At 48.5% G+C, this 11,434-nt stretch overlaps 1 protein-coding gene across 1 annotated transcript; it reads left to right on the plus strand.

Annotated features, from left to right (window-relative positions):
• The first annotated feature begins 4,083 nt into the window (after positions 1 to 4,083).
• Positions 4,084 to 5,019, plus strand: LOC140265447 (olfactory receptor 14J1-like). Its single transcript, XM_072361370.1, has one exon. It carries the CDS (start codon positions 4,084 to 4,086, stop codon positions 5,017 to 5,019), a length of 936 nt encoding a protein of 311 aa, XP_072217471.1.
• Positions 5,020 to 11,434: the final 6,415 nt, after the last annotated feature.

Below are 11,434 nucleotides of genomic sequence, written 5' to 3' on the forward strand. Positions count from 1 at the left end.
GACCAAGGAGGTAAATCCCTCCCCACTGTAAGGGCAGAGCAAGTCAGAGAGTGCCTCCTTAGACTGAATGTGTACGAGACTATGGGGCCAGATGGCGTGCATCCCAGGGTCCTGAAGGAGCTGGCTGAGGTGGTTGCCGAGCCGCTCTCCATCATATTTGAGAAGTCATGGCTGTCAGGTGAGGTCTCGGATGAATGGAGGAAGGGTCACGTCACTCCCATATACAAGAAGGTGAGCAGGGAGGACCCGGGGAACTACAGGCTGGTGAGTCTCACCTCCGTGCCTGGGAAGATCATGGAACAGATCCTCCTGGACAACATGCTCAATCACATAAAGAATGAGAATGTGATCCGAGACAGCCAGCACAGCTTCACCAGGGGAAGGTCATGCTTGACCAATCCTGTGACCTTCTGTGATGGAGTGACAGCTATGGTGGACGAAGGGAAGGCGACCGATGTCTGTTACCTGTACATGAGCAAGGCCTTTGACATGGTCCCCCACCACATCCTCATCTCCAAATTGGAGGGAAGTGGATTTGATGGGTGGACAACTCGATGGATAAGCAATTGGTTGAAAGGCTGCAGACAGAGTGTGGTGGTCAATGGCTCTATGTCCAGGTGGAAGCTGGTAGCGAGTGGTGTCCCCCAAGGGTCTGTCTTGGGACCTGTGCTCTTTAACATCTTTATTAATGACATCGATGAGGGAATTGAGTGCACCCTCAGCAAGTTTGCTGACGACACCAAGCTGAGTGGCACAGTTGATACGATGGAAGGAAGGGATGCCATCCAGAGAGACCTCAACAGACTGGAAAGCTGGGCTCAGGTGAACCTAATGAGGTTCAACACGGCAAAGTGCAAGGTTTTGCACTTGGGCCGGAAGAACCCCAGGCACCAGTACAGGCTGGGAGGAGTGATCCTTGAGAGCAGCTCGGCAGAGAAGGACCTGGGGGTCCTGATGGACGAGAGACTCAACATGAGCCAGCAGTGCGCTCTGGCAGCTCGGAAGGCAAATGGGATCCTGGGCTCCATCAGGAGAAGGGTGGTCAGCAGGGATAGGGAGGTAATCGTCCCTCTCTACTATGCTCTTGTGAGGCCCCATCTGGAGTTCTGTGTCCAGGTGTGGGTCCCTCAGTACGAGAAAGGCATGGGGCTGTTGGAAAGGGTCCAGAGGAGGGTCATGAAGATGATCAGGGGGCTGGAGCACTTCCCCTATGAGGACAGGCTGAAGGAGTTAGGCTTGTTCAGCCTGGAGAAGAGAAGGCTGTGGGGTGACCTCATTGCAGTTTTCAGTACGTGAAGGGAACCTACACGCAGGAGGGGAGTAAACTCTTTGAAAGGTGGCGCAAATTTGTCCAGCAAGCATTGTCACTACCAGGACATGGCTTTCCGGAAGGTCCTCAGCTGCATTTGTCAGCTGGTTGGGGTGTGCTGGAGACCCCAGGGAACTGCCATTCCAATGAGAGCCCTGAATAAACAAACATGTCAACTGTGAGAAAATGTAGGTGTGTCACAGCGGTGGAATGCCTTAAGCTCTGGAATTTGCAATAGATGGAGAATAGAGAAAGATCAGTCTCTGCTTCTGCTGAGCTCATCCATTTGGTCAGCTGAATAACGCTGCACTTTCAGGTGCCCATTACTTGAACATCTGATGTCATTTAGGATGGCCAAGAATACTCCCATGCCCCATCTGGCCCCCAGCTGATGCTCAGGAAGGAGGTGGCTTTCCCAGATGTTGTCTACCACAGCTTGCAGGCACTGCTGTGCACATCTATGAGCACCACAGGCACCTTGTGCTCATTGAATGACTGTTTTTGAGCAAGTCACTTCCATCTTAAGAAAGGCCAAGGATTCAGACCAGGGGCTCATGCATACTGTCATCTCCTTGTGCACATCTGCTTCGAGTCAAGAGGAGTACCATCTCCCATGGGTCTGTGGGGAAGTGAATCTGCTTTCAACCCCAGGGTTTTACATCTGGACATGAGACACCTGCACTGATTGCCTCATCTGAATAACAGCCCTGCAAAGGGGGAGTCAGAGAGTCCCTGTCCTTGTCTGTGTGTCTTTTTTATTATGGGCCAGGAGCAGAGCTTTCCAGGTGAGGCATTTACACTCCTGCTAGGCAAACACAATCTGTTAGGACGACCTGATACAGTAAAAGATTTAGTCTCAAAGGTAGAAGACAGGTATATGGGCCCATAAACAGGTAGGATGAGCAGTTACATTAAAGGAATAGCATCCTGCACCCTAAATGGAAGAAGCCAGACAGAACCAGACTACTTCTATCAAACATGATGGGGTAAAAGGGACAGAATGAGGAAGACATTGAGTGTTTGCAAGGAAGATGCCTGATTTCATCCCCACGACCACTGCAGGAAGAACCCAGCTACAAACAGCGCATGTGCCAGAGGGAGGGACAGAATGTAAATGATTTCCTGGAAAATAATGAATATGTAGATGAGTTCCAGGAGATCTGCTGAATATGGATCAGCGTGACAGTAAAATAAGTAACACTTCTGCTTGCTGGTGTGCAAGGAAGGACTGATCCCCTTTGCACCCTGTGCCGAATACATGCATTCCTGCTTTAAAACCTAACTCCAGGTTAGAGAGGTTGTTTCCTCAACTCCAAACCATGCTTCTGGAATCAGTCTGTCCAGTTTATCCGACATCCAAGAGCCTTTTTCAGAGATGACCCTGCTGTCTATCAGGAACATTCAGCTCTGGAGCCCCAGGGAAATCTCCAGAGGAAGCACTGAGGAAGAGAAACTCAAATACTCTGGTGTGCTGAGCTGGGCTGGGCTCCTGGGACACAGGGAGCTCATAAAAGAGGATGGTGCTGCACAGACAGCTGTGCCCAGGACAAGGTCTCATGCACAGCACAGCCTGCAGGTAAAGGAAGGAGAGGAGAGAAAAGGGAGAGAGCTTCCAGGATGTGTATGCAGTGAGCAGGCTGAGAGCACGCTGCAGGAGCATTGCTGACAGACAATGACACGGTAAGTCTCACTTCAGGCCATACAGATGCTATTTATAGAGAGTTAACTATAACTGCGACATCCCATAGCAGATCTGGCTGCAGGCACTGCATGATTCTTTGCTGTGGAAAAAGCCTTCTGCTCAAGCTGAGGGCTTCCGTGCTTCAGCATCAGAGCACAGCCCTGAGGGCTGCATGTCCCAGCACGGCTGCAGGCTGTGCATGTGGGGCTGCAGGCGGGTGCCTAGGGCTGTCCTGCAGAGCAGGGTCCCTGCTGTGCCCCAGGGGCTGTGTGCCGGCTATGGGACTCTGCCGCCTGCCAGGCTCAGCACTCAGCCTGCCCGGGGAGCTGTCCAGGGTGCTGCGGGGAGACGAGTGGGGGGAAGGAGCCCCCCGGCAGGGCTTGTGCTGCCACAGCTGCTGCCTGGGGCACGGGATCTCAGCTTCTCTGCACAGCAGGATTTATGTGAGGGTACTTTGCAAGAGGAGAGTAAAGGCAGGGATTTTCCATTTCCTTTTCTGAGGGGAGGCAGGAAGGATGGGTGGCAGAAATCTAAAAGGCTGTCAATTTTGAGCACAGCTCTGATACTCCCAAATATTTCTTCAATCCATTGGTTTTTTTTTGTTTGTTTGTTTTGTTTTGTTTTGTTTTGTTTTGTTTTTGTTTTTTGTTGTTTTTGTTTTGTTTTGTTTTGTTTTTTGAGCAGTCACGCAGAATGTGCTTTCAGTCTCTCCTTCCTAAAAGGATAAAGTCACTTTAACTTATCATTGCTTTCTGCAGACATTAATAGATGATTTGTCCTGAAAACTGTCTGATTTGTCTAAGACAATTTGAAGTGCACAGAAGCTGGAGCTGGGGCCTCGAAGAGCAGCTAGAGTAAAGAGGAAAATATCCAGGAGGCTGAAATGTGATTAGGAAATGAGAAGAAAGAAAGAGCACACTAACCTTCTATATGGTGAATCTCATGAAAAGTAAATTCAAATTCTGGACTTAAATGAACATTTTCCAAAGGGAAAGGAGAACTTTTATAGTATAGCAGGACTGTCTCTGAGATTGATTTGGACTTGTCATTATCTTCTGCACTTCGAACAGGACTCCAAGCCCAGGAACAGCAGATGCCCAACAGCAGCTCCATCAGCGAGTTCCTCCTGCTGCCGTTGGCAGACACGCGGCAGCTGCAGCTCCTGCACTTCTGGCTCTTGCTGGGCATCTACCTGGCTGCCCTCCTGGGCAACGGCCTCATCAGCACAGCCGTAGCCTGCGACCAGCGCCTGCACACCCCCATGTACTTCTTCCTGCTCAGCCTGGCCCTCCTCGACCTGGGCTGCATCTCCACCACTCTCCCCAAAGCCATGGCCAACGCCCTCTGGGACACCAGGGCCATCTCCTACACAGGATGTGCTGCACAGGTTTTTTTCTTTCTCTTCTTCATCTCAGCAGAGTTTTCCCTTCTCACCATCATGTCCTATGACCGCTACGTTGCCATCTGCAAGCCCCTGCACTACGGGACCTTGATGGACAGCAGAGCTTGTGCCACCATGGCAGCAGCTGCCTGGGGCGCTGGGCTTCTCAATTCCCTGCTGCACACTGCCAGTACGTTTTCACTGCCTCTCTGCCAAGGCAATGTTGTCAACCAGTTTTTCTGTGAAATCCCCCAGATCCTCAAGCTCTCCTGCTCAGGCTCCTACCTCAGGGAAGTTGTGCTTCTCTTTTTTGGTGCCAGTTTAGGCTTTGGCTGCTTTGTTTTCATAGTGGTGTCCTATGTGCAGATCTTCCTTGCTGTGCTGAGGATGCCCTCTGAGCAGGGAAGGCACAAAGCCTTCTCCACGTGCCTCCCTCACCTGGCCGTGGTCTCCCTCTTCCTCAGCACTGCATTTTTTGCCAACCTGAAGCCCCCATCCATTTCCTCCCCACTCCTGGATCTGACAATGGCACTTCTGTACTCAGTGGTTCCTCCAACACTGAACCCTATTATCTACTGCATGAGGAACAGGGAGATCAAGCACGCTCTCATGAAGGTGTTGCAATACGCACTGTTCCAGCTTCAATAAATTGCACATCTTCCTCACATGATTCCCAGTGATGGTTCTTTATGTTTTATGCATCTTTGACTGTTTGATTGTGTTTGATATAGCAACCCACAAAAAATGTCATTGAACATATAAATAAAAATTTATTTCACTTCTTTCCTACCCAATTTCCATTTTCTCACTCCAAGAGCTCATGTAAACATGGAACCAGATTCCCCGAATAGGTTAAGAGGTAAATAAAATCTTTCAATATAGACTTTCCTTAGCTCTTCTCTCTTCCTGCCTTGTCTGGTTCTGGGGGAGGTACAGCCACTGACAGCAGCACGACGTGCTCTTTTCATTCCTGCCCCATTTACACTACCACAATGCTCTCAAGTCCTCTCATTTGTGCAGGCCTGAAGGTCTTGTGTGTCTCATGACAGTCCTGTTGTTTCCACAGCAGCACTCCAGGACTTCAGTCAGTAGCCGGCAGTATAAACAGCTGTGTCAGAGCTGGTCTCCTTGCAGTCACTGCTGTAACAAGAGGGCCCATTCAGAGCAGGACCAGAGAACTGGAGGCCTCTTCCAAAGTTGGTGTAAGGAATATACCTCAGGAGCTGCTCCCTGAGAAGGCCACAAGATCTTTTGGTGCTCTTCACTGCGTGACCAGGTCAGTTTCAAGAGTGCCAAGGAGATCTGTAAGCGACTCAGGGCAGTGCTGTGGTTTAAAGTTTATGGGTTGAGATAAAGAGAAAATGGATAATAATTATAGCAAATGTATTTATACATATATAATATACTTATTATATTTTCAAATGTATGCAACAGATGCAGTTGCAAACAGATATGCATAGATACTGACACGTATGCATATCTATTGCAAGTCCAGGACTTGTTGCAGGGGTCTTAACAGCCTCAGGGTTCACTGTAGGAGCTGAAAGGGCTGTCGGGTTGTTGCAGGAGTTGGAGCAATTGCAGAGCTCATTGCCAGAGCTGGAATCACCACAGGACCTGTGACAAAGTTGGAGCAGCCACTGGGCTCATTGGAGGGGTTGGAGCGGCCACAGGGCTGTACCTCCTGGCACAGTGCACCTCCCAGCCTCCTACCTCAGGGAAGTTGTGCTTGTCATTTTTAGTGCCAGTTTAGTCTTTGGGTGCTTTGTTTTCGTAGTGGTGTCCTATGTGCAGATCTTCCTTGCCTTGATGAGGATGACTTCAGAGCAGGGACGGCACAAAGCCTTCTCCACGTGCCTCCCTCACCTGGCTGTGGTCTCCCTGTTTCTCAGTACTCTCTTTTATGCCTACCTGAAGCCCCATGGATCTGATGGTGGCAGTTCTGTACTCAGTGGTGCCTCCAGCAGTGAATCCCCTCATCTACAGCATGAGGAACCAGAAAGTCAAGGATGCAGTATGGAAAGTGATTACCAAATGTGTTTCACAAACATTCGACTGCCCGTCTTTTGGAATTCATGACATGAAATGCAGCTTCTTACTGGTGCAAACTCTTGGTTTTGTTTTGATCAACTTTTGTAACTGTAATGTAGTAAATCTTATTCTTTTTTTTTTTTTTTTTTTTTTTTTTTTTTTAATACTGTAATATTTTTCACTAAAACATCATTACTCAAAACAGTTCCTCTTTAACTTGTAACTTCATAGTGTAGCCCTGATGCACTGTAGATAATGAACCAGGCTCTCTGTGAACCTTAACAGAATAAAGGACGTGCAGTGACTCTGTCTGTCCTCCTTCTTGTGAGACATTTCTGGAGCTGTCGAGGTCGGATGTTCTCAGAATCCCACAGTCCAGCAGGAAGCACACGGCTGTTCATCAAACTGTGCGGTGCCTTCAGCCTGCAACAGCTGATGGGCCATCACTGGGCTCCTGGCTGGGGTCTGTGCTTTGAGGTTCACGTCTGTCAGTGCCTCTGTGTGGTGGTGTTGTGATTTCTGTTGTCGGTATTCCACAACAGAACATCATGCAGAAGAGTGGCACTCAAGGATTTAATATCCTCTTTCTGTGTTACCACCATTTGGGGCATTTTGGGTTCCTGGCGGGGGGTGTGTGTGTGGGCTTAGCATCCCTGGAGGACTTGGTGTGAAGAGGAAGCAGGGTGGGACTCCGGACTGGATTCCAGCCGCTCTCTGCCCTGGCTCCTCATGTTCTGCGTCAGAGTTGCACATACCTATAATCAAGTAAGGGCATGGATGGAGATACCTGCCTGGTCCCTGTCCATCCTAGTTCATGTAACTGACAATACAGTGTTTGGACTGGTCTCCAGGTGCTCATCCCAGTTCCTTATGCATGCTTAGGGTGCCAGCTTAGGTACCATGCTGTCAGTCTCTCTGAATGCATTCCTTGAAACTGTCATTTACATTCTGTGGGGGAAGCCTTCCCCAAAACTGGAGAATGCTAAGTGGTGCAGAATATGGAGAGGTTTAGGAGAGAGCTTAGAAGTGTGGGGACACCCAGTGTCATGGGATTTTACTTTTGAACAGCCGTGGGACCCTGAGAAATGAAACAAGTATCTGAGTAAGGGATGGTGCAGCTCAGAAGGATCTGAGGAGGAATGTCGACTCTGGGCCTTAGCTTGTGCTTACTGAACTCTATATAATACTACTGTGGAGAGAGTTTCAAAAATTGACCCAAACCAAAACGGGAAACCTCCAAGTGGATCTTGGTCAATCACAGGAGGCATCAGTATCAGTGTCAGTTGCCCCTGTTGTCATGGTTTTGTAATGTTGCTGTCAATATTCCACATCATAACATCATGTGCAGTATGGGTCATTAAAAGGTTCATACTCCAGTTCCGTGGAATAACAATGTCCCGAATACTCAGCTCTCAGAAGAAATCTACGTATCCCAGAGGACTTCACGGCCAGAGATAAGTCATGATAGGAGAACAAATATAATTTCGCGCCCAGGCTGGAGCTCTCTCTCTCAGACTCACAGAGAGTAAGAAGCGTTCCAGCCGTGTCGCCTAGAGTTTACAGTAGGCCTCTCGGATTTCGGGCACTTTCTCTCTCTGTTTTGTTTGATTTATTTACCTCAATCATATTGTATTATATTGTGTTATCTTGTATTCCGATATCATATTTAGTAAAATAGGTTTCCCTCCTTAGATTGCCGCTGCTGTTCTCTTTTCCCATTCCCCTTTTCCTTTCTATTTTTGGGCCAGGGGCCCTACGGGGCGGCTGCCCCCTATCATGGCCACAGGTAAATCTAGGTAACCTGTGACACTGCTTTATAACCAATCTCTGGATTATAGAGTTTGTTTCTGCAAGTCAGTCACAGCTGTGAAATGCCGTAAGCTCTGGAATTTGCAATAGATGAGGAATACAGCAAGAACTGTCTCTTCTGCTGAGCTCATCCCTGTGGTCAGGTAAATAACTCTACAGTCTCAGGTGCCCATTATTCACAGAAACACAGAATCACAGAATCACTGGGGTTGGAAGGGCCCTCCAGAGATCATGGAGTTCAACCCCCTCCGCCACAGCAGGTTCCCTACACCAGGTAGGCTCACACAAGGCTTCCAGGCGGGTCTCGAATATCTCCAGAGATGGAGACTCCACAACACCCTGGAGCAGCCTGTTCCAGTGCTCCATCAACCTTACCATAAAGAAGTTCTTGCACATATTCGTGTAGAACATCTCATGATCAAGTTTCCCCATGTCCTGTCTCCACAAACTGCTGAAAAGAGCCTGGTCTCTCCACTTTGACCCCACACCTCAGATATTTATAGACCTGGATCAGGTCCCCTCTCAGTCTTCTTTTCTCAAGGCTAAACAGACCCAGTTCCCTAAGTCTCTCCTCATAGGGGAGATGCTCCAGGCCCTTCACCATCTTTGTGGCCTTCCACTGGACTCTTTCCAAGAGATCCCTGTCTTTTTGTACTGGAGAGCCCAGAACTGGACACAGTATTCCAGATGAGGCCTTACCAGGGCAGAGTAGAGGCGAAGGATCACCTCCCTCGACCTGCTGGCCACGCTTTTTTTCATACACCCCAGAATGCCATCAGCCTTTTTGGCCATGAGGGCACACTGCTGGCTCATGGCCAATCTGTCGTCCATCAAGATACCCAGGTCCCTCTCTGCAGAGCTCCTCTCCAGCAGCTCATCCCCCAACCTGTCCTGGTGCATGCAATTATTTCTTACTAGGTGCAAGACTCTACACTTGCTTTTGTTAAACCTCATCTGGTTTCTTACCGCCTGGCTCTCCAGCCTGTCCAGGTCTTGCTGAATGGCAGCACAGCCTTCAGGCGTGTCAGCCAATCCTGCCAAGTACATATCATCAGTAAACTTGCTGAGGGTGGCCACTATCCCCTTGTCAAGGTCACTGATAAAGATGTTGAACAAGACCAGACTCAGCACCAACCCCTGGTATACTACCCAGGAGCTACTTACATGACTCCAACTGTACTCTGCACTGCCAACGACGACCCTCTGTGCTCTGCCAGTCAGACAGTTCTCAACCCACCTCACTGTTCCCTCATCTTTCCCACACTTCCTTATCTTTGTTATACGGATATTGTGGGAGACAATATCAAATGGCTTGCTGAAATCAAGATAGACGACATCTACTGCTCACCCCCCCATCCACCCAGCTGGTGACAATGTCATAGAAGGCTGTCAGGTTGGTTGATCATGACCTCTCCTTTGTGGGCCCATGCTGACTACTCCTGACAAACTCCTTTTCATCCAGCTGTCGGGAAATGGCTTCCAGCACAAGCTGTTCCATCACATTTCCAGGGACAGAGCTGAGGCTGCCTAGCCTGTAATTGCCCAGATCTTCCTTCTTGACCTTTTTGAAGACCAGAGTGACATTGTCTGTCGTCCAGTCTTCAGGCACCTCCCCTATTCTCCAAGACCTCTCAAAGATGATCGTGAGTGGTGCAGAAATCACTGCTGCTAGCTCCCTCAGCATCCATGGATACACCCCGTAATGTCCCATGGCTTTATGAACATCGGTGTGGCCTAGGCGCTCATGGACCAGCTCTTCCCTGACTAACAGCACTTCTTCCATTCCCTAGACCCTCATATTAATCACCAGGGTCTGGCATTCCTGAGGGAGAGCTTTTTCACAAAAGACAGAAGCAAAGAAGGACTTCAGTATCTACAGCTTCTCAGCACACTCCATTACCATAACACCCCCCTCACTTCATAGGGGACCTAGAGTCTCCTTAGTTTTTACTCTTAACATAGTCTAAAAAGCCTTTTTTATTATCCAATTTAGTAAGTGTCAACCCATTTATGTAATACGATCTACTGCTTGTGAGAAAGTGTGTGAGGTTGGTGGGCCAGTCAGTGCAGGTTCTGTGGCGAGATGTTTGTAACTGAACAATACAGACTGTTAATGGAAAGATAGATGGTACTAAGGCTGTTTATGGGAAGAACTGTATTGTTTGACAAGGTTTTGAAGGTATAAGAAATTGCAATTGTTGATGGCATATGGAAGTGTACTTGAGGGTATGTGGAAGTATAAATGAGGGTTTAAACAGTGGAAGAGTTTACAGAGGAAAAAAGGCTTAAAGAGGAAGTGAGTTTATCTGCACTGACATGAGAGCAACCCCCTGCACCGCTCCTCTGTGAGCGGAGCAGAGCAAAGAAGAGACAGAGTCCCCATGTATCAGGTAGTGTTACTCTACTTCCACATGGATGAGCTCAAAAGAGAAGAGGCAGATATTCCTCTCTGCTCCTTCTGTGGCATACTCCAGAGTTCAAGGCATTGCAAAGCTATGGCATGTCTACGTTCTTCCAATGATGACACCTTAGTGTCCTCAGGGCTCTCATTTCAATTGCATCTAAATAAATCTAGGGTCATGCCAGTTGACAGGAAGCTGGCAAATGTTGTCTCATTGTAAGGAAGAGCAAGAAAGGTGACATGGGCAATTATGGACCTGTCAGTCTCACTCCAGTGCCTGGTAAAATGATGGAGACCATGATGGTGGGAGTCATGGAAAATCAGCTGAAGGACAATTCTGTCATTGGTCACAGCCAACACAAGTTTCCAAAGGAAAAGTCCTGTTAAAATACCGGTCTTTTTATGACACGGTTATCCATTTAGTTGACCAAAGGAAGCTAGTTGATGTTATCCTTCGAGGATTTCAGTAAAGATTTTGATACTATTTCTCACTGCACCCTTCTGGACAGAATGTCCTGCATACGGTTGGACAGAAACAGAAAGTGATGGGTGAGCAGTAGGCCAATAGGTCAGGCCAAAATAATTACAGTCAGTGGGTTCCATCAGGCTGGTAGATGGTCACTGTCAGGGTTCCCTAGGGCTCCATTTTAGGGCCACTTCTCTTTCATGCTTTTGTGGATGACTTGCATGCAGGACTAGAAGTTGTTCTGAGCAAGTCTGCTAATGATACCAGGTTATGAGGTGCTGTTGCCTCCACTGAGGGTGAAGAGGACTTGCAGAGAGATGTGGACAAGTCAGAGAAGTGGGTACCAGTTGGTACTA

The sequence above is a fragment of the Excalfactoria chinensis genome, unplaced genomic scaffold, assembly GCF_039878825.1.
Source record: "Excalfactoria chinensis isolate bCotChi1 unplaced genomic scaffold, bCotChi1.hap2 Scaffold_85, whole genome shotgun sequence".
Classification (NCBI taxonomy): Eukaryota; Metazoa; Chordata; class Aves; order Galliformes; family Phasianidae; genus Excalfactoria; species Excalfactoria chinensis.

Bases quoted from the DNA above. Each gene is read 5' to 3' on its own strand.
- LOC140265447 (XM_072361370.1), top strand. From the start codon at position 4,084: ATGCCCAACAGCAGCTCCATCAGCGAGTTCCTCCTGCTGCCGTTGGCA.